The following is a 22739-nucleotide window of genomic DNA, read 5'->3' as shown; positions in this document are numbered from 1 at the left end:
TTACGGAGGGATTTGTTTACCGTCTCTGACTGCGCATTTTTTGCGCATGTTTGAACCTCTACAGACGTCATCACGCACTGCTTTCGGTTGGCGCGAACTTTAACCGGAAGTGTGCGACTCTTGTTTCTGAGGAGGTTAATGAGCTGTCGACGTCATTTACAGTGTTGTCTAGATATGTAAAAAAGTAACATTCTGCGTAGCTAGTTTAATAGAGTACCACATTTTGTGTAGGCTAAGCAAGTATAGGATGTCGGATACGTTGTCTGATGATGCCAGCGGAGGAGATGATGGCCAAGAAGATGTGATGACTCCAGCGGAGCTGATTGGGAAATTGGAAGAGGTAACGTTAGCTAGCTAGCTAATTAGCCATGTTCACTAAAATACTGTAGCCAGACCGATACGTTTTGCAATGCACGGATCCTGTCAAAACAAAAAAACGTATTTAGCACTGCTGCTGCTCCTATGTAAAGTGGACTTTGTGTATTCCTCTGTCCCCCAGGCCTGGCTGAATGAGAGGTTCTCTCCTGAGCTTCTGGAGAACAAGTCAGAGATGGGAGAGTGTGTGATGGAGCAGCTGACTCACATGGTAAATGGTGGTGGGGTTCCTCAAATAACTGAGGGGTGCAGCAGCTGTCTCGGTGAGCAGTGAGATACCAGTAATAACAGGACTTCTATGTTGTGTTGTCTCCATTGACAGGAGGCCAACCTGCAGCGGGTTAGGAGGGGTGATGTGAAGGCAAGTGTCCACCGCATGGAGATTGACAGGATCCGCTTTGTCCTCAGCAGCTACCTCCGCTCTCGCCTCCAAAAGGTAATGCCAACAACAACCCAGCATGATATGATCATCTTCTAGTGAGAAGGACTATAAATCAGTGCTCAGACTGACACCTTTCTCTCTGGTCCTCTGTTGCCTGTGTAGATTGAGAAGTTTTTCCCACATGTGTTGGAGAAAGAGAAGTCTCGAGTGGAGGGAGATCCTTCGTTCCTGTCTCCAGAGGAGTTTGCTTTTGCCAAAGAGTGAGTGTTATAGTGACGTGTTGTGGCTTGCAGTTACAATGACCATCCCTGGAGGAAGGTCATTGAGTTGCTTTTGATGTCATATTTACTTCTATTATTATAATAATAATATGTTTGCAACATTAGTGATGTGTTCCCTCTCTTCCATGTAGATATCTGGCCAACACAGAGACCTATCTGAAGGCTGTAGCTCTGAAACACATGCCCCCCAATCTACAGACAGTGGATATGCTGAAAGCAGGTGAGTCCTAGCACGATGTTTAGATGAGCTATTCCAATATTCAAATGACTGCTTGTAAAAAAACTCATCAGTGGCATAATGTTCATGGATGGAAGCATTGCATTCTCTTGTCATGTGATTAACTGCAATGTCAAATGAAATGTTCCCAGTACCAGAGCCTTGTCTGGACTCCTTTGTGTTCCTACGTGTGAGGGAGAGACAGGAAAACATCTTGGTGGAACCTGAGACAGATGATCAGAGGTACAGTATCGCATATGATCATTGGACTGATTGATTGGTGCTACAGCTTGGAATAGGCTTTCTACCTATCTCACTTTGATGATAATGTGTCAAGAATAGAAGTTTTGATTCCTGTTGTGAAGAGGAGCACATTGGAAGTTATTTTGCAGTATTCTGTAGATCCAGAAGGTGGCAGCATGTGTCTGTATATAACATGTTTTTTTTTTACTGTTACTATCCTCAAGAATATTGTACAAGCTTACTCCACGGACAGTGTATTCTTATTGATTGAAATGCCCGGCCGTTTACTAAGAACTCCATTGAATTTTCTGGTCCAATATTTTCTTTCAGAGAGTATGTTGTGGATCTTGATGTGGATTCTCAGCATCTGATGCGGTATCGCTCTATAGCACCCCTGGTTTCAAGTGGAGCAGTACAGCTAATTTAACTGTCAAGGTACTCAATTTATAGGCCACACTGATTTCCCTCATGTCTTTATCCATGACACACACACTAATCCATACTATGTTTTTGAATATGTTGAAGTGTGCATGATTCAAATCCAAATCTTTCATACGACTGTTTTGTACTGTCATCATTTTTATTTTTTTGCCATCAACATGGTCTCTTGAGAACTAACTAAGCTGGAAATTCTCAGAACGTTTGCTTGAACAGCATAATACCTGTTAAACAATGAGGCAATTTGCCAGTGAACTGCAAGAAAATCGTCACTTAGGCCGTATATTAACACGTTTGCACAGATCGGTCTCTGTAATAATATACCTACTCTATTTGGGCTATGTTTTAGGAGCCTCCTGTCCTTGGTTCAGATGGGGTTATTAGTCTCCAACTGTGATGGTGGATGACCGGAGGAACACTGACTCCCTTCATTGAACATTAACTACACTGTTTGCAGTACATTGAGGAAGGAGTTATGGACATTATTTGTGGACCTCCAACTCGCCAAGGGCGGGGCATTAACTAGAATGTCTGCAAATATATTACTGACTTGTTGAAATGTTGTGTACCTGAGGACATATCTCTCACATGAAGCCTGCTTATAATTGTAATGATGATCATTGGATCACTAAGGCTACAAGTGAGAGATACCTTTGGTGTGAGGAGGACACAGGAATACATGAATGGCACTTCATAGTGTCTACATGTATGTAATAAGGTTGAGGGATACATGCATGTCATTGCCAAGCATACATTTGTATTTTGCATGCTTTTGCTGCCTTGACCATATATGATTTAAATTCTGGGTTTGTAAACCATATCAATTGTTGATAGCAAAGGAAATAAATGTGTAGATTTATGTTTAAAGACTGGAATTAAAAACTTCTTAGGGCTGTGATCCCGCTAACGGGATCGATATGACAACAGCCAGTGAAAGTGCAGGGCGCCAAATTCAAAACCACAGAAATCCCATAATTAAAATTCCTCAATCATAGAAGTATTTCACACCATTTTAAAGATACACTTCTTTTTAATCCCACCAGTGTCTAATTTCAAATAGGCTTTACGGTGAAAGCACCACAAACGATTATGTTAGGTCAGAGCCAAGTCACAGAAAAACACAGCCATTTTTTTCAGCCAAAGAGAGGAGTCACGAAAATCAGAAATAGAGAAAATTCATCACTAACCTTTGATCTCCATCAGATGACACTCATAGGACTTCATGTTACACAATACATATATGTTTTGTTCGATAAAGTTCATATTTATTTAAAAAGATCTCAGTATACATTGGCGTGTTGTGTTCAGTAGTTCCATTTTGCAGAGCCACATCAATTTACAGGAATACTCATAATAAATGTTGATGAAAATACAAGTGTTATGCATGGACTTTAGATACACTTCTCCTTAATGCAACCGCTGTGTCAGATTTCAAAAAAGCTTTATGAAAAAAGCAAACCATGCAATAATCTGAGTACGACGCTCAGAAACCAAACAAGCCAAAAAGATATCCGCCATATTGTGCAGTCAACAGAAGTCAGAATTAACATTATAAATATTCACTTACCTTTGATCTTCATCAGAATGCACTCTCAGAAATCCCAGTTCCACAATAAATGTTGGTTTTGTTCGATAATGTCAATTTATGTCCAAATAGCTACTTTTGTTGGTGCGTTTTGTAAACAAATCCAAACTCACGAAGCGCGTTCACTAGGAGCAGACGAAATGTAAAAAAGTTCCGTTACAGTCTGTAGAAACATGTCAAAGGATGTATAGAATCAATCTTTAGGATGTTTTTAACATAAATCTTCAATAATGTCCCAACCGGAGAATTCCTTTGTCTTCAGAAATACAATGGAATGTGAGCTAACTCTCACGTGAACGAGCGTCACAAGCTTGTGGCACTCTGCCAGACTACTGACTCAAAGAGCCCTTATGAGCCCCTCCTTTACAGTAGAAGCCTCAAACAAGGTTCTAAAGACTGTTGACATCTAGTGAAAGCCTTAGGAAGTGCAACATGACCAATATCAATAGGGAATGAGTTGAAAAATGACCAACCTCAGATTTCCCACTTCCTGGTTGGATTTTTTTCTCAGGTTTTTGCCTGCCATATGAGTTCTGTTATACTCACAGACATCATTCAAATAGTTTTAGAAACTTCAGAGTGTTTTCTATCCAAATATAATATGCATATATTAGCAACGGACTGAGTAGCAGGCAGTTTACTCTGGGTACCTCTGGGCACCTTATTCATCCAAGCTACTCAATACTGCTCCCAGCCATAAGAAGTTAATATTTTTGACACCATGGTATTTAAGTCTAAGAAATAGGACCTTGTCCCACATTGCCCCTAGTTAAGTTATGGTTAATCAGCCATAAACTGTGCACCAATGGTCCACAAAGACACCAGCTGTTCAGGAACACGCCTGCATCATTACATGTATTACTTTTACACACATCCAATGACCCCCCCCCCCCAGTATACCTCTTTCTTTTCAAGTACATCAGTAAAAACATAGTGACCATTCATGATAAGACATACATTTTTATAGTTTAACCAATTATGATGGAAGTATGTTGAATCATAAGTTGTCATTGTTGCTGATAATGAAGGGCTTGTGATTGAGAACTGTACTTGATGCAAGAGAATGGATTTAATAGCCCCTTTTTTAGTAGTCATGGTTCTTTCCCTTATTAGGCTACATCCGGTTGAGTCAATGTCAGGTCAGGGTTGGTTCTTTATGGCTCGTTGAAAACAAACAACCCCGGGTAGTAATTGCATCAGGGTCACGGTATGGGGAATTGCGGCTCATCCTCTTCTAAATAACTAGGTCATTGAGTCATACTGTGTACGTGAGAGAGTGCATTCATTTTGGTGGGAAAATTTGCTGCATCACTTTGCTTTTCTCTGAAGCAATTCAAAAGTGAAAGCTGTACATCACATCCTTAGTTGAACTATTCACCTTACTATATGCCATAGCTGGCGAGAATGGTTATGGCATGGTCTGAATGATCCGATCATAATAATGATAGGATGGCTTACACTTGGCTTACCAAGTTTAACAGCTGAAACGAGTGCTCGCATACGCACACACTTGCCATATCAATGAGCTCATGGTCTTTGAGACATTTAGCTATTTAGCTACAGCATCTCATCTGGAAACCTGATCTGTGCACTTGTGTTTATATACTGAACAAAAATATGCTGAACAAAGATAAAACACAGCATGTAACCATTTCAAAGATTTTCCTTTTCATATAAAGAAAATCAGTCAATTGAAATACATTCATTAGGTCCTAATCTATGGATTTTACATGACTGGGAATACAGATATGAATGTGTTGGATCAGAAAACCAGTCACTATCTGGTGTGACCACCATTTGCCTCATGCAGCGCAACATCTTCGCATAGACTTATCTGGCTGTTGATTGTGGCCCGTGGAATGTTGTCCCACCCATCTTCAATGGCAGTGGGAAGTTGCTGGAAATTGGCGGGAACTGGAACATGCTATCGTACACGTCGATCCAGAGCATACCAAACATGCTCAATGGGTGACATGTCTGGTGAGTTTGCAGGCCATGGAAGAACTGGGGCATTTTCAGGTTTTAGGAATTGTGAACACATTTGTGCTTCTACATTTGCATTGCTTGCTGTTTGGGGTTTTAGGCTGGGTTTCTGTACAGCACTTTGTGACATCAGCTGATGTAAAAAGGGCTTTATAAATACATTTGATTGATTGACTTGCGTCATGGGGCTGTGCATTATCATGCTGAAACCTGATGGCAGCAGATGAATGGCATGACAATGGACCTCAGGATCTCGTCACGGTATCTGTGCGTTCAAATTTCCATCAATAAAATGCAGTTGTGTTCGATGTCTAGCTTATGCCAGCGCAACCATGGGCACTCTGTTCACCATGTTGACATCAGCAAACTGCTTGCTCACACCACGCCATACATGTGGTCTGCGGTTATGTCGGCCGGTTAGACAGACTTCCAAATCCTCTAAAACGACGTTGGAGACAGATTATGGTAGATAAATGAATGTTCCGTATTCTAGCAACATATCTGGTGCCAGAATTCCTGCGCTCCCTCAAAACTTGAGACAACTGTGGCATTGTGTTGTGTGACAAAACTGCACATTTTATTATCCCCAGCACAATGTGAACCTGTGTAATGATCATGCTGTTTAAGCAATGCTAATGATAGGCCTAACCATACTCTAGTACTGTAGATGGAAAGGCTTTCCCAAAAACCTTCTCAATTAAATGTTAACTAGCTACAAAGAAGCCTATGCCTACCTGGCAGAATGAAATCATGATCATTTGCATCCATCCATCCAATTAGCATCCATCTCATGTGCTACAGAAACACCTCTAACCAAACAACAGTGCTAGGTGCCTGTGCACTTTAATTAAAGGTTAATAACTACACAAAACACATTCCAAGTGGTCTCCTGATGTGGTTTAAGCATTGTTATGGACTTACAACATCCAATTTTGATGTTGTACTATCAACAAAGTATGACTTCGAGCAAAAACCTGAGGTAAAAAAAGGAACAAATCAGAAGCGTGTGAATTTCTGACCCAGTTGACAGCCTTATTTATCTGTTTCAATAGTAGACCTACTAAACTCGGCAAAAAAATAAAAGTCCTCTCATTGCTGAAAATAAACGCAGTCGACAAACTTAACGTGTAAATATTTGTAGGAACATAAGATTCAACAACTGAGAAACTAACTGAACAAGTTCCACAGACATGTGACTTAACAGAAATTGAATAATGTGTCCCTGAAGAAATGGGGGGGTCAAAATCTAAAGTAACAGTCAGTATCTGGTGTGGCCACCAGCTGCATTAAGTACTGCAGTGCATATCCTCCTCATGGACTGCACCAGATTTGCCTGTTCTTGCTGTGAGATGCTACCACACTCTTCCACCGAGGCACCTGCAAGTTCCCTGGACATTTCTAGGGGGGAATGGCCCTAGCCCTCACCCTCCGATCCAACAGGTCCCAGATGTGCTCAATGGGATTGAGATTCCAGGCTCTTCGATGGCAATGGCAGAACACTGACATTCCTGTCTTGCAGGAAATCACGCACAGAACGAGCAGTGTGGCATTGTCATGCTGGAGGGTCATGTCAGGATGAGCCTGCAGCAAGGGTACCACGTGAGGGAGGAGGATGTCTTCCCTGTAATGCACAGCATCGAGATTAACGCACAGCGTTGAGCCTGCAGTGACAACAAGCTCAGTCCAATGATGCTGTGACACACCTCCCCAGACCATGATGGACCTCCAAATTGATCCCACTCCAGAGTACAGGCCTCAGTGTAACGCTCATTCTTTTGAAAATAAACGCGAATCCGATAATCACTCCTGCTGAGACAAAACCGTGACTCGTCAGTGAAGAGCACTTTTTGCCAGTCCTGTCTGGTCCAGCGACGGTGGGTTTGTGCTTATAGGTAACGTAGTTGCCGGTGATGTCTGGTGAGGACCTACCTTACAACAGGCCTACAAGCCCTCAGTCCAGCCTCTCTCAGCCTTTTGCGGACAGTCTGAGCACTGATGGAGGGATTGTGCGTTCCTGGTGTAACTAGGGCAGTTGTTGTTGCCATCCTGTCCCACAGGTGTGATGTTTGGAGGACGATCAGCTCTCCGTCCTGTCTCCCTGTAGCGCTGTCTTAGGCATCTCACAGTACGGACATTGCAATTTATTTCCCTGGCCACATCTGCAGTCCTCATGCCACCTTGCAGCATGCCTAAGGAACGTTCACGCAGATGAGCAGGGACCTTGGGAATCTTTCTTTGTGTTTTTCAGAGTCAGTAGAAAGGCCTCTTTAGTGTCCTAAGTTTTCATAACTGTGACCTTAATTGCCTACCGTCTGTAAGTTGTTAGTGTCATAAACGACAGTTCCACAGGTGTATGTTCATTAATTGTTTATGGTTCTTTGAACAAGTATGGGAAACAGTGTTTAAAGCCTTTACAATGAAGATCTGTGAAGTTATTTGGATTTTTACAAATAATCTTTGAAAGATAGGATCCTGAAAAGGGGCCGTTTCTTTTTTTGCTGAGTTTATTAGTCTAATGCTCAGAACAGCTTTTAGGTCATTCATATTGTGTCACTGGGAGCCTTTTTTAATGTATTATTTAACTAGGCAAGTCAGTTAAGAACAAATTCTTATTTAGAATGACAGCCTACCACAAGGCAAAAGGGTTCCTACTGGGATTTTTTTTTTAAACACAACATGACAACAACACAAAATATGGTAAAAGAAAAACATTGGGCACAGACAACAGCACAAATGGCAAGAAGGTAGAGACAACAATACATCATGCGTGTCAGCCACAAGTGTTAGTACGTCCATGATTGAGTCTTTGAATGAAGAGATTAAGATAAAACAGTGTTTTTTGCAGCTCGCTCCAGTAGCTAGCTGAAACGAACTGAAAAGAGGTGCGACCCAGGGATGTGTGTGCTTTGGGGACCTTTAACAATGGGACTGGCAGAATGGGTGTTGTATGTAAAATATATCACTAGTCACTTTAAACAATGCTATTTAATATAATGTTTACATACCCTACATTATTAATCTCATATGTATATGTATATACTGTACTCTATCATCTACTGCATCTTTATGTAATACATGTATCACTAGCCACTTTAAGCTATGCCACTTTGTTTACATACCCTACATTACTCATCTCATATGTATAAACTGTACTCGATACCATCTACTGCATCTTGCCTATGCCGTTCTGTACCGTCACTCATTCATATCTTTATGTACATATTCTTTATCCATTTACACTTGTGTATATAAGGTAGTAGTTTTGGAATTGTTAGGTTAGATTACTCGTTGGTTATTACTGCATTGTCGGAACTAGAAGCACAAGCATTTCGCTACACTCGCATTAACATCTGCTAACCATGTGTATGTGACAAATAAATTTGATTTGATTTGATGTGGAGGATGAGGGCTGCAGTAGGCATCTCAGATAGGGGGGAGTTATGCCTTAATAGGTTTTTTTTCTTCTTCAAAATAAGCATCAACCAGTAGTTCTGGTTGATACACCCAGACCCACTTGTGGTCAGGTATACAGAGATGACCAATTTGCAGAGGAGTATAGAATGCAGTGATGTGTCCTATAAGGAGCATTGGTGGCAAATCTGATGGCCAAATGGTAAAGAACATCTAGCTGCTCTAGAGCACCTTTACCTGCCGATCTATAAATTACATTTCCGTAATCTAGCATGGGTAGGATGGTCATCTGATTCAGGGTTTGTTTGGCAGCTGGGGTGAAAGAGGAGCGATTACAATAGAGGAAACCAAGTCTAGATTAACCTTAGCATGAATAGAATGACAGTGTACCGTCTAGCCATACTCCCAGGTACTTGTATGAGGTGGCTACCTCAAGCTCAACCCTCAGAGGTATTAATCACACTGATGGGGAGAGGGTTAATTATTCTTACCGAACCACAAGATCTTTGTTTTGGAAGTGTTCAGAACAGGGTTAAGGGCAGAGAAAGCTTGTTCGACACCAAGAAAGCTTTGTTGTAGTCATTTAACACAACATCTGGGGAGGGGCCAGCTGAGTATAAGACTATCATCTGCATATAAATGGATGAGAGAGCTTCCTACTGCCTGAGCAATGTTGTTGACGTAAATTGAGAAGAGCGTAGGGCCTAAGATCGAGCCTTGTGGTACTCCGTGGGTTTCAGGCAGTGGCTGAGACAGCAGATGTTCTGACTTTATACGCTGCACTCTTTGAGAGAGAGAGAGTTAGCAAAATTAATTTATACTAAATTAATTAGTATACTCACTTCTCCAGGCACCACTACATCACTGGGTCAAAGTCCAGGTACGGCCCAAAGAAATGGGGTGTTGTCCAGCATTTCTGTGTGGTAATAAGGCATTTTAGCACAGGATATTTTTCATGCTTATTGTATTTTTCTTTCATGTAATTGGGAGAACCAGGAATAGACGATTGGAGAAAGTTTAGCTTATACACATCTCCTTTAACATTCAATCATCTTTATAGTGCAGTGTAGTTGCACTACACACAGAGTACAAAACATTAGAAACAACATCCTAATATTGAGTTGCACTCCCCTTTTCTCTTAGAACAGCCTCAATTCTTCGAGGCGTGGACTCTACAAGGTGCCGAAAGCTGGCCCTTGTTGACTCCAATTCTTCCTACAGTTGTGTCAAGTTGGCTGGATGACCTTTGGGTGGAGGACCATTTGTGATACACACGGGAAACGGTTCAGCGTGGAAAAACCCAGCAGCGTTGCAGTTCTTAAGCCTTTTGTCTTGCCCATTTACACTCTGAATGATAAATAATGTCATCAAGACATACTGATCCTTCTGTAACCTGATCCTCCTCTTCATCTACACTGATTGAAGTGGACTCAACAGGTGACATCAATAAGGGATCATAGCTTTCACCTGGATTTACCTGTTCAGTCTATGTCATGGAAAGAGCAGGTGTTCCTAATGTTTTGTACACTCAGTGTAGTTCACCACTGATAGCATTTACATTCATACTTTGTTTCCCAGTCAATAACAGATCTAGAACAGTACCCTGTGGATAGTAGAACACTAGTATGTTATGAATGTGCAGTAAATTAGAAAAACACACAATGTTATCTCGTCAACATATTGTTGTCTGTTGAACAGAGAAACTGTAGGTGACCTACTTCTTTGACATGTAAATATATTCTGAAAATCAGTTGTGGAAAGTGTTATGTGACATGATATGTCTCTGCAGGTCCCTGCTGACTACTGGCATCCTAGAGGAGGAGGGACTGGGGGGGAGAGTTCACTGGCAGAGGAAAGCTTGGACCTGGGCCCAGGTCTTGGTGGAACCATGGGTCGATCACCATGGCCAGGAGTAGAGGCCAGGATTATTGGAATTGTTTCCACAATATCAGTGAAGGTTTGAATTTCTGAAAGCTGCTCGAGCTTCAACACCACATCAGCAACAATCAATATCTCTCTGCAGCCTCATAACCGACTGACTTTTATTCATGACTCATAGTCTGTGCTTGACGATTTTTGTATTTGTATGCTTTTATGTGTTTTTATTGTTAGGTTTTGGGCTGAGTAATGACTCCTATGACTTGTTCCAATTTAGGTCTGAATAGAAAAGGTGATTGGTGTTAATACCATCCAGTGTTATGAATAGTAGTAGTAAGGACCAAATTAAGTAACTCCTCACACAAAATAAAATGTGTCTGTTATTGACAGGCCTAGAGTGCTACCATGTAGAAATTGAAACAACAGATGGTGGCCTGTACAACGTAAGAATGGTTATATGATCATGATGCATATGATTTATCAGTAAGCTGTAGAAGATTGTTCTTTGCTTATTGACCTTCATCTTTATCCTTCAAAGGGTATTACAGATGTTGGGTCCTCTGGACATGGCCGTAAGGCTGTGCTGGAGCCAGTGTTCACCACTGTGCCAGCTGTTCTGTGCATCCTCTCTGAGACCCTGCATCAGAACCCCCGTGCCAGAGCAGCTCTCCCAGAGCAGGCTAAGTCCTACAGCACTTACCCCAGACAGACATGTGCCTCTGAATGAGAGTGGTGAGGATGAAGTCAAGGCTAAGAGAAAGCATGTGATTTTCACTGACTCTAAGGTTTGTCCCTAACTGCAGCCAATATATTCTATTAAATGGTGGAGTGGATGTACCCACGGTCATCACGCCCAGAGAGGTGGCGCAACACGACAGGATGGTTCTAGCTGCACTGTCAGCAAATCTATTGAGGAGAGCAGGCTGCGACTGGGCTTCCCACAGCCCTCTGCAGACTTCCAGTGTTTCCGTGCCAGGTTGAGGGAGGGCATGGTTCTCCTGGGGAACTGCAGTGTGAAGAACCAGACCTTCCAGAAGGCTGTGTGAATCCGCATCACCTTTGACTCTTAGCACAGCCAACAAGACGTGCCCTGTGCTTTCCTGAAAGAGCGCTATGGTGGAGCTGACACAGACATCTTTGAATTTGACATCACCCTGCCCATGCTCGATGAGAAGATTAAATTATTTGTTTTATCTACCTGATAAGTACAGCACCCCATTCTGGGACAATAGCAATGGACAGAACTACAGCATGTTTGTCTTTGACAAGCCTGGGGCATAACGCTGTGGGGCATAATCTGGACAACAGAAAGACTGCACTAGGCTACACTGAACTTCACCGTAACATTTTATGCTTCGACCCTCATCTTCACTAAGTTCATCTGAGGTGAACTGTAATATGCTAAAATGTCAGCTAAAATAAACTATTGTTCTGTTTTTCATATTTTCCATTGCTTGCACTGCTTGCTCTGTAAATTGCATTCTGGAAGAAGAGTCAGTAGGATAGAATAGTCATTAGGAAATTGTAGATGGGTCTGGTTATTCAGTTTCAAACATGCTCACCGAAAGCTAAAATTATTTGTAATATTTACAATATGGCTGGAGGGAAAGCCTGAGATTATCTAGTCTTCTATAATTCTGTCAGTGTGCAGTGCACTTCCTCTCTGACCAAGTGTTGAGTAACAGTGTTGAGTAACTGCCAGGTTTTAACCAAGAAATAGTGCCTCATAAACACTTACGGTTGTCTGACTGCTAATTTCAGTGTCCATGTGACTGCTGTAGACAGGATATCCCAGAAATCTTTGATATCCTGAGTACATCATGGAATACTGAAGTGAAAAAATTATACCAAACAAAAATATAAACACAACATGTAAAGTGTTGGTCCAATGTTTCATGAAGGGAAATAAAAGATCTCATAAATTAGTTTACATCCCTGTTAGTGAGCATTTCTCCTTTGCCAAGATAATCCATCCACCTGACAGGTGTCAAGAAGCTGATTAAACAGCGTGCTCATTATTACACAGGTGCACCTTGTGCCGGGGACAATAAAAGGCCACTCTAAAATGTGCAGTTTTGTCACATAACACAATGCCACAGATGTCTCAAGTTTTCAGGGAGTGTGCAATTGGTATGCTGACTGCAGGAATTTCCACCAGAACTGTTGCCAGATGTTCATTTCTCTACCATAAACCACCTCCAAAGTCATTTTAGAGAATTTGGCATTACGTCCAATCGGCCTCAGAACTGCAGTCCACGTGTAACCACGCCAGCACAGGACCTCCACATCCAGCTTCTTCACCTGCGGATCGTTTGAGACCAGCCACCCTGACAGCTGATGAAACGTGAGGAATATTTAAATCTGTAATAAAGCCCCTTTGTGGGGGAAAACTCATTCTGATTGGCTGGGCCTTGCTCCCCAGTAGGTAGGCCAGTCTCCCAAGTGGGTGGGCCTATGCCCATGGCTGCGCCCCTGCCCAGTCATGTGAAATCCATAGATTAGGGCCTAATGAATTTATTTCAGTTGACTGATTTTCTTATATGAACTGTAACTCAAAATTGTTGCATGTTGTGTCTATATTTTTGTTCAGTGTAGATCCCTCAAAGGAGAGTGAGTGTGAGCTAATCTTATCCCAGTATTGTGTTCTCTGGTGCCCACATGACTAAAGCCTGTTATTAGACACTATAGGGAGCAGGCATTGTTTCTATTGAATTATGCTTCCATTGATCCCGACAGCCAGAGACATGTCATTACTTATCGACTAAAAGACAAAAGGAAAGATGACAGAGGCAAGCTGTGACTGGACATCCTGACCACTGAGAATGGGTCCCTGTGTACATGATTCACAGCTACTGTGTGACTTTCACAGGAATCATGACACATTCGTTGAGGGCATTGGTATACCAAATGACATCCTACAGTCAAATAAAATCTTTATTATTCACTTATGAGAATTAACGGAATAACATCATGTTTGAAAGTTTTCAAATTGACAGTGTGTTTTTAGGTATAAGACATCTTGGAATCCTCTTAAGACCAACAGGTACTGTAAGGAGAAGACAGAAATGTATATCTTACGTAATGTTATTTGACAAATACAACGTGTACATCTCAGCTTTCTCCAGCAGTGGAGGCTAATACAGAGGCTAATGGAGATTTGCAATTCTAGTAGTGATGTGGAGGGATGGGGGAAGCAGCATGCACATACTCCAAGAGATGGGCTGTCCCAGTTGTGTTACTGTCCCTCACACTGGTTTAAATCACTCAGCCCATTTATCAAGTTATTTTGTTGTTGTTGCAACGATGGCGATATACATCCTCACTGTTCTCTAAACCCTGTCAGTCCTGCCAGTTCTCTCAGCGGCCCACACTGATGTTGCACACCTTGCAGCTGGGGTCCTTCTTGGCGTTGGCCGTGGTCTGGCTCATCTGGTGGTGGCCACTGATCTCCAGCACACTGCCCTGCTCCAGATACAGCGGCTCTGTGTAGAGCACCTCCAGGATGACATCACTGGCGTGGCAGAACAGGGGGTCTTCTCCCTGCCTCTGGGGGGGGATGTATGTCAGGAAGGGGTTGGCAGTCAGGTCCAGCAGTGGGAGACTACTACGGCAGAAGTTATCCCCCTCTGAGCCAGAAGGGGCCAGTACCAACACCACATAGTGGTAGGCTGTGTACATACAGTAGAAGTCAGCAAAGTAAAGATTGGTGTTGGGATTCAGCAGGTTCCCGGCCGGGATCTGGAAACGCAGGGGGCCGTAGGGGGAGTCGTTTGGAGGAAGACCTGTGTCAAACTCAGTGTTGCAGCTGAGGAAGACTCCCTGCAGTTTGCTGTTGATAGGGGAGCCATGACTTCCACTATTGTCTTTCAGGGCTGGGCGCATCAACCCCCCGCACTCAGTTCTAACAGAAAAGGAGAAACATTTTGTTATTGAACTTCACAAGTACATCCCTATACGTGTGTGTATTTACAGAGTATGGTATAGTACTGACCTGACATAGTGGAAGTAGTCAGGGTGCTGGTTGCGATAGAACACAGAGAACCGCAGCAATCTTCCAGCAGAACCCTGTGCTTTACCAAGGAGCTGTTTGAGGTGGTCCATGGCATAATCTGTTTCATACAAAAACAGTCAATTATGAAGTTCCTTGTTCAAATCCTTTGTAGGCATATTCAATTGAATCAATACGCTACAGCAGGTCATAAGGCCTGCATTACATTGGTAAATGTCCTACTATAGAAATCGATGTATTTCTATGACATACCCCCTGTGCAGAACTCGACCACCTGGCTCCAGTCAGACACCAGGTACTCTCCGTCTGCCTGTCTCACTGCAGTCTGCACAGCAACACAGTACTCTGTCCGTGGGCTCAGGAACCAATGACCTCTCACTGCCATGGGTAAAGGCACTGCCTTGGCCACCAGTTTGGTGGGCACATCCTGATGGGTGAAACAGGGATACATGTTAATTCAAGTGACTCATCAGTTGAATTACTACAATACAGCATTTCATAGGTAAAAAATGGGATTGGCAGTAGGTCTAAATGTTTTATGTAAACACACTCATAGATTATACATTTCTTTAGCATATTCTGGTACAAACTGGTCTAGTTAAGCTACTGTATATCTAATCAAATTAGTGGCTTTGTTTTGGCCAGGGCCTCTAAGAAGCGCAGCTAATTAAAACAAGCTCACAGGGCCCACATAACCATGGCAACCACCCTGGTGCAAGTTTGTTTGTGTTGCTTTGATTTCCGAGTGATAGAAACACACTTCCAATCAAGTGCAGCACAACCCTGAACAGCTCTGTACAACATAAATCAGGGGCTTTTGTAAAGGCATTGGAAGATTATATTAAATAGAGAACTGTACCAAAGTAGTTATTCAAGTATCTCATGTGTGGCTAGAGTAGGGTTGATGTAAGAAAGGCTCAGAAACACCCATCAGGAATGACTGAGCATGACATCTTACATTCTAGTTCATGGGTATTACGATAAGAGCTAACCTCAAGTCTATCTGTCCTTCCAACAGTAAACAGATTGGATCTGTTTTAGTAGCAGATTGAATCTGTTGTAGTCCCACGTAGCTCAGTTGGTAGAGTATGGTGCCAGGGTTGTGGGTTCGATTCCCACAGGGGACCAGTACGAAAAAAGTAATAAAATGTATGCTCTCACTACTGTAAGTCACTCTGGATAAGAGCGTCTGCTAAATGACTAAAGAGTAAATGTTATAGTGCATAATTCCAGTCTGTTTGAAAGGATCCCATTGTAAATAACAAATGGCCACTTAATTTTCCATTTCAATCGTTCTTGTATTTCAAATACTGATTGCAATTAGCTAGGTCTATATTTTTGGACTCACAACATGATGCTGAGAGATACAAAATGAAGAAACAAATGGGTAGTATACAGATAATCAGTTCAGTGACTGGTCTGGAATAAAATCACAGTTCATAGTAAAGAGAACAGAGCTGTAGTTTTTAGGCTTTGTCCGTTTTCTGGCCATTCAAAAGGAAACGAATGTGCCCATGAGTCACTTGCCCAAAGCTATTTTGCAGCACAAGATTCTCATTCTCCTCCACTGGAAGTGACTTAAAGGGCACTGCTCTCTGGGTTGTAACTGCTGCAGAGTCAGATACACTCATTACCAGGCTTTTATCTATTGTTCTGCATAGACACTGTCTCATGCGAGGCTATCTTGGGTTATATCAAAACATATTACATCACGTTGCAGTGAAATGTCTATTATTGGAGAACAGGACATGGAGGGATCAGAACAAGCGGTTTGGTGGCACCTTAATTGGGGAGGACAGGCTCATAGTAATGGCTTGAATGGTGACACGAACATCACACACATGGTTACCATGTGTTTGATACCATTCCATTCACTCCATTCCAGCCATCACTATGAGCCGTTCTCCCCAGCCTCCTGTGATGAGAAGTAAAGAACATGGATCTAGACAGCGGGAGTCAGAGTCACTATCGGTGGAAAGAGTAATAGTCATTGAGTCATGGGGGAAGCCTGGGGGGCCTGGGGAGGTTTATGAAGGGGAAAAGCAGTGACAATCTGTCAGACACACCCTGTGTTTGAAGAGGTTGGGATCCCTGCCCTCTTTGCGGCTCAGGTCTATGAAGAAGTGTGTGGCCCTGGCAGTATCCTCAGGGGTCATGTCCCAGGCGATGCGGAAGGAATCGCAGGTCACCTCACATATCTGGATATTATTGGGGGTGGAAAGGGCTGTCTCCATTGTTGTTAGCTGCTGAACAAGAAGAGAAAGGAGGGTCATATGATGGGATCAGATTTGATTTTTTTTGTAAATGTAATTTATATTGGGTAACAGACATATACAACAAAATTTACAATGTGGACCCTGAGGATATCCCTTAAAACATTTAATGAAATTGCTTGTTTCCAAAGTGGTCCTCGGTGGTAAAAACAATAACACACATAATGATTAAAAGGCAAGACAAAATTACAAACTACCATAAATACATTCATTTATATTGACATCCTAAAAAAAGTGGCACTATTCACTGCACGTTTCCCGAAACCTTAAAAATCACCCATATGTATTTGTCATTTCGATCTAAAAAACAATCTATTCATTGCACATCATACCTATCATTCAAATGAATACATCTGACCAGCAGTAGGGGGCACAAGGGGCAATGCAGTGGTTTCTCTTACTTAGACAACCTTGTCCAAATGAAAACCTTTGCCTTTTTCTTTGCTTGATCACCAAGGGGAGCCATATGCCATAGACCTGTATAGTAAATACCTCTGGGTACAGGACTGGCAATATTTTACATCATAAAATAACCTACCGGTAAATAGCTACATTGCAATATTGTCCCATGTCCGATCTCAATTCCTTCCTTTTGAATCATTCTAAATCCATTGGGACTTTTAGTACTAATGGATGAAACAAGATGTCACACAGCTTGGCTGTATCGACTGTTGGATTAGTTACAATTTGTCAAGTCCCTGTTCATACCTGGGAAAGTGTAAAGCATTGAGACTTATTTCATAATCCACCAGCGGCAGTCTCCTGGCAACCAGGCAGATTTGACTCCTGTGTTCACTATATCCTCTAGCTTCACATCACCTAATTTTCCTAATCTGCAAATCTGAGGACATGGTCCTACAGTCATAGAGTTTTCCTTAAGGAAAGTTCAACTAAATCTGACTCATAAGTTCTGTTAATCACCTTTGATGTAATTTATTTCCAATGGTCTTCAGAGCACAATGAAAGCTGAGTAAGCAGGAAGAGTGCAGCTCAGGGAAAATCTCAAAATGTTTCATGGCCTCTGAAGTGTTGGGATAAATAGAAAAAGTGAGACGTAACACCATAAGACCTATGGTCTTATTTATTTGCCAATAACAACCAGGGGATCCAGCCTGGTGCACATAGCCTTAAAGACTGGACTGTGTGTAATCTGTGGGTCAGCCTATTGTGTTTGATTAGCTGTCACCTTCCCTTTGCTGAATTGATGATGCCATGGATGTGCCTTCCAGGGGGGAAAATGCATCTTCCTCTCCGTTCCTGCCTGCTGTGAGTATGAAAGACAGGCATGGGAGGCATCGACTTGTCTACTCTTGCTGTTTTTACTCTCTCAGTCATTCCTGAGAGGAATTATCATTGTATATAAATATATATTTTTTTAAAGTGCCAATATTGCTTATAATACAATATAGCTCTTTTTAATAACCCTCTCATCCTTCATTACCTTCCATGTACTATTTTTCTCCCATTTCATAATGACAACAGCTTTGCACCAACAACAAATGGCCCATTCCCCGATTATAAACCCAAACACACATAACATATGTCCCATTTCCCCGATTATAAACCCAAACACACATAACATATGGCCCATTCCCCGAATATAAGCCCAAACACACATAACATATGGCCCATTCCCCGAATATAAGCCCAAACACACATAACATATAGCCCATTCTCCGATTATAAGCCCAAACACACATAACATATGGCCCATTCCCCGAATACAAGCCCAAACACACATAACATATGGCCCATTCCCCGAATATAAGCCCAAATACACATAACATATGGCCCATTCCCCGAATATAAGCCCAAACACACATAACATATGGCCCATTCCCCGATTATAAACCCAAACACACATAACATATGGCCCATTCCCCGATTATAAGCCCAAACACACATAACATATGGCCCATTCCCCGATTATAAGCCCAAACACACATAACATATGCTGTAACAGTAAGACACTCAGCAGTATGCTGCTAGCAATAAACAGTAAGTTGTACAGCCAGTATCTCTGCTATATTGTGTGCTGCTTGTGTATTAGTGAGAGTGGATGTTACAGTGAGTGGATGGTGGAGAGACGGAGTGTGTGGTTTGTGTTAGGTTGGCTGTGTCACACACGGGTGAACATGATGGGTAGTGCTGTACTGCATCTGCGCACTGTATGTGGCCTGGAGAGGTGTTATGTTCTGGTCCACCTCATGATGGACATGCTGCAGCGCGGCAGCTCATTAAAGCCGCAGAGCTGTGAAACGTCTGAGCTATGTCTTTTACACGGGGCTGGGGAAGCTGGTTGTGGCACCACACACATTCCCTCCCTGGGTCTCCTGTGTTACCCAGCTGCTGCCTGCTCCTCTCCCTCTCCTTCCACACACAGCATTTATGGCAAAAAGAGATTCTCATAGGACAACCATCAAAGCCTCATATTCCCTAGTCGTGCTTGTACCACTTTCTGACTGAATATGTCTGAACACAGTTCAAACGCAAGTTCCCCACATCGTTTAAATAGTCCTGCTTGCCCTCTTAATTATTTATCAGTATGCAAACAGTGAGAGAGAATTCATGGCACTGTGAGTCCACTCCAAATCTAATTGGCCATAAATCAGCTATTTAGATTTGTAAGAAGAAAACAGACTACTGAGCTTTACATAGATCAATTGCATTATGGGGTAAAGCAATTTAATGTGAACATTCACATTTTGGCCTCTGATCTTTGATAGTACCACATTTTACAGTTTTGTTCACTTTGTTATGTAAAGCTGTAATGTGTTCACAGAGGGACCGGCAAAGGGCATACTACTCATTCTCCATTGATGTAGAACCCTGATACATACATTACACTCAGAAAAAAGGGTTCCAAAAGGGTTCTTTGACTGTCCCCATTGGATAACCCTTTTTGGTTCCAGGTAGAACTCTTTTGGGTTCCATGTAGAACTATCCGGGGAAAGGGTTCTACATGCATCCAAAAATGGTTCTTCAAAGGGTTCTCTTTTGGGGACAGCCAAAGAACCCTTTTACCACTGTGCTGTGACAGTATTGTGATGAATGCTGCTGCATACAGGGGAGGCAGGTAGCGTAGTGGTTAGAGCGTTGGGCCAGTAACTGAAAGGTTGGTGGCTCTAATCCCAGAGCTGACAAGGTAGGAATCTGTTGTTCTGCCTCCTGAACAGGGCAGTTAACCCACTGTTCCTAGGCCATCATTGTAAATAAGAATTTGTTCCTAACTAGTTAAATAAAGAATAACTAAAAATACACTGAATAGTGTATGCACAGAAAGCAGCTCCATGCCTGCGAGACATTTTTCTACAAGTGCAGTGGTTATCAGATAAGACCAGATAAAAGTCAGATAATGCATCCTAAGGGGGAGTGTCATACATAAGTGACAGTCAGTTGACTGAGGTTGAGGAAGTGAAGCGATGGAGAGGCAAGTGGAGCGTGCGTTCTGCTCTGGATCAGATCATATGGAAGAGGGAATGTATGATCTCAATTGAATTGTATCCTCCTATGATCTACTCTACACTGAATCACTGTGTGGTAATCATCGTGTGGTAATCATTATCCTATCAACAAAAATAATCGTGTTTATGCAGTGGTTCTTGTAATCTCTCAAAGCTTGTTCGTGATTGTGATTGACTGTTTAATCCAAATTTCAGGCAGGTTATTAATGACACTGGCAGTCATAGTCAGGTCTCCACTAATGGGCTGATGATAATCACACCTGCATTGCGAACAGAACAACATTTTCTCAAATAGGATCCTATTTACACAGTGGTTCTTGTAATCTCTCAAAGCTTGTTCGTGATTGTGATTGACTGTTTAATCCAAATTTCAGGCAGGTTATTAATGACACTGGCAGATCTCCACTAATGGGCTGATGATAATCACACCTGCATTGCGAACGGAACAACATTTTCTTAAATTCTAAATACCTGTACCACAGCTGAGTTCATTGACTAGACATTATAACCCTGACAAATAGCCATTTCCAAGATATGCCTTATCGCATAATATGAGGATTCCTTATACCTCAATAATAAGAAACTCAAACAAGCATTCTAGTATTAACCTCACTCACATTATCCGTGGATCAATGGATCTACATAGTGTCAAACAGTACCTGGCGAAGCATGGAAAAATAGACTATGCCATTTCAAGCATATAAACAAACATACTGTAATTCTTCTTACGGTGACTCAACAATAGCTGTTGTTTAACTTCTGAACACTTGATGCACGAGGAGACTGACTAAATATATAGCCTTACCTCTGTGTGGTGAATAAGTGTCTTTGTAAAAAGTGCAATAGGTCCTTAACCAGAGAAGATAAGAGCAGAAATCTATTCTATCATGCCTCTTTCTTTTCTTCTGCAGTCGATGATAGATCCCCAGGAAAACCGATTAGGAAGTGAAATGAACACTCTCACTCGCTTTCCTTCTCTCTCTCTCACTTGCTCTTTCTCTCCTCGTGCTCACTCTTCCTCTCTGTCTCCTTTCTCTACCTCACTCTCTCTCTACCTCACATGCTCCCCCTCTCTCTCTATTCTCCTCCTCCCCTAGCTGGGATCTGAGGAGGATGTTTACTTGCCTGCTGTACAGCTGCATCGCCTAAAGTGGAGCAACTGCTGATGCTGAGAACACAAACAAGAGATTTGTAACTGAGGTGCTTGAGCAATTGTTACTCACCCATATTAGCAGGAACTTGCTGACAAATGGTAACAGAATTACACATCACTGACCAGCACGCTCCTAATCATGGGACAGCAGCATTATGTAGCAGACAGTATTAGCTGACATTCAGAGAAATCATCCTACATCCTACTACACTGTCTCATGAGAAACACTCTTTTTACGTCACTTCGATACAGCTACGACCGGAAGTTACTTTTTTGTAGCAGGTTGGAAGAACTTATGCAGCAGGTTAGGGAAATTAACGTAGCAGGTTAGGAGAATTAGGTTAAGGTTAGGAAAAGGTTTAGGGTTAGCGAAAATGCTCTCTTAACCTGCTGCGAAAATGCTCTCTGAACCTGCTACGAAAATGCTCTCTTAACCTGCTGCGAAAATGCTCTCTGAACCTGCTACGAAAATGCTCTCTGAACCTGCTACGAAAATGCTCTCTGAACCTGCTGCGAAAATGCTCTCTGAACCTGCTACGAAAATCACGTACGGTCGTAGCTGTATCAAAGTGCTGTGAAAAGAGTGCGTCTCCTGACTCGTACTGGATATCAGAGGACTCCAATGCTCCCATTGCCACACTTTCAGGAGATCTGCTGAGGATGCATGTAGCTCACAATATGCTACACCATATGGACATCCTCCACAGGACATCCATCCTTGTCCATTGATGGGACAGGAAGAGACTGGTACTGGATGCCTGCAAATCAAATGATTATTGATGATGTGTGCCTGCGCACAATAACAAATGTTTGTCGGTCCTGATGTAAGTGAAAATAGCAACCTAATTGTTTGATTAAATAAAATGAAAAGACTCATTGCTGCAGGTGTAGGCCTATATTTTGGTAATCTAAGGCTTAAATAACGCATGTGGTCATTGAATCATAAAGACAACATAGGACAAAAGGGCATGTGGAAAAAGCTGTGTAGACAGCCTTGGGTGAGGTGATCTAGTGCATGTTGTACATTCATAAAAGCTGTTCATCCTC

At 42.2% G+C, this 22739-nt stretch overlaps 3 protein-coding genes across 5 annotated transcripts; 2 read left to right on the top strand and 1 right to left on the bottom strand.

Annotated features, from left to right (window-relative positions):
- The first annotated feature begins 62 nt into the window (after positions 1 to 62).
- Positions 63 to 12234, top strand: LOC110525671 (DNA replication complex GINS protein SLD5). 2 transcript variants are annotated; one of them, XM_021606008.3, is made up of 8 exons: positions 63 to 340; positions 500 to 586; positions 698 to 811; positions 920 to 1017; positions 1170 to 1258; positions 1408 to 1498; positions 1829 to 1933; positions 2286 to 2803. In XM_021606008.3, the coding sequence occupies exons 1-7, from the start codon at positions 248 to 250 to the stop codon at positions 1923 to 1925; spliced, it is 669 nt and encodes a 222-aa protein (XP_021461683.1). In that variant the 5' UTR covers positions 63 to 247; the 3' UTR covers positions 1926 to 1933; positions 2286 to 2803. The 2 variants fall into 2 exon arrangements, with proteins under 2 accessions (XP_021461683.1, XP_021461684.1); XM_021606009.3 differs by lacking the exon at positions 2286 to 2803 and adding an exon at positions 10705 to 12234 and having other exon boundaries at positions 80 to 340.
- On the top strand, positions 11342 to 11839 carry LOC149982826 (protein phosphatase 1 regulatory subunit 3C-B-like). Its single transcript, XM_090239415.1, has 2 exons — positions 11342 to 11578; positions 11651 to 11839. The coding sequence occupies exons 1-2, from the start codon at positions 11342 to 11344 to the stop codon at positions 11837 to 11839; spliced, it is 426 nt and encodes a 141-aa protein (XP_090095541.1).
- A 1475-nt stretch (positions 12235 to 13709) lies between the features above and the next one.
- phyhip (phytanoyl-CoA hydroxylase interacting protein) lies at positions 13710 to 21730 on the bottom strand. Of its 2 annotated transcripts, none has more exons than XM_021606004.3 (5): positions 21345 to 21730; positions 16869 to 17048; positions 15055 to 15229; positions 14785 to 14902; positions 13710 to 14694 (listed from the first exon to the last, which is right to left on the bottom strand). In XM_021606004.3, exons 2-5 carry the CDS (start codon positions 17034 to 17036, stop codon positions 14151 to 14153), a joined length of 1005 nt encoding a protein of 334 aa, XP_021461679.3. In that variant the 5' UTR covers positions 17037 to 17048; positions 21345 to 21730; the 3' UTR covers positions 13710 to 14150. The 2 variants fall into 2 exon arrangements, with proteins under 2 accessions (XP_021461679.3, XP_021461681.3); XM_021606006.3 differs by having other exon boundaries at positions 16869 to 17045; positions 21345 to 21691.
- Between the last annotated feature and the right edge of the window lie 1009 nt (positions 21731 to 22739).

Source organism: Oncorhynchus mykiss, chromosome 6 (assembly GCF_057628025.1).
Source record: "Oncorhynchus mykiss isolate SJ-2025 chromosome 6, ASM5762802v1, whole genome shotgun sequence".
NCBI classification, from domain to species: domain Eukaryota; kingdom Metazoa; phylum Chordata; class Actinopteri; order Salmoniformes; family Salmonidae; genus Oncorhynchus; species Oncorhynchus mykiss.
Note: the sequence above shows the minus strand (reverse complement) of the source record. Positions and strands in the feature narration are given on the sequence as shown.

What these genes read in the sequence shown, in the direction of transcription:
- LOC110525671 (XM_021606009.3), top strand. Translation starts at nt 248, where the DNA reads ATGTCGGATACGTTGTCTGATGATGCCAGCGGAGGAGATGATGGCCAA. An exon ending in TGATTGGGAAATTGGAAGAG is followed by an intron (nt 341 to 499) that starts GTAACGTTAGCT and finishes TCTGTCCCCCAG; the next exon opens with GCCTGGCTGAATGAGAGGTT. An exon ending in CCTGAGACAGATGATCAGAG is followed by an intron (nt 1,499 to 1,828) that starts GTACAGTATCGC and finishes ATTTTCTTTCAG; the next exon opens with AGAGTATGTTGTGGATCTTG.
- LOC149982826 (XM_090239415.1), top strand. Translation starts at nt 11,342, where the DNA reads ATGTTGGGTCCTCTGGACATGGCCGTAAGGCTGTGCTGGAGCCAGTGT. An exon ending in TGATTTTCACTGACTCTAAG is followed by an intron (nt 11,579 to 11,650) that starts GTTTGTCCCTAA and finishes CATCACGCCCAG; the next exon opens with AGAGGTGGCGCAACACGACA.
- phyhip (XM_021606004.3), bottom strand. Translation starts at nt 17,036, where the DNA reads ATGGAGACAGCCCTTTCCACCCCCAATAATATCCAGATATGTGAGGTG. An exon ending in CCAACCTCTTCAAACACAGG is followed by an intron (nt 15,230 to 16,868) that starts GTGTGTCTGACA and finishes TTCACCCATCAG; the next exon opens with GATGTGCCCACCAAACTGGT. An exon ending in GGTCGAGTTCTGCACAGGGG is followed by an intron (nt 14,903 to 15,054) that starts GTATGTCATAGA and finishes TGTATGAAACAG; the next exon opens with ATTATGCCATGGACCACCTC.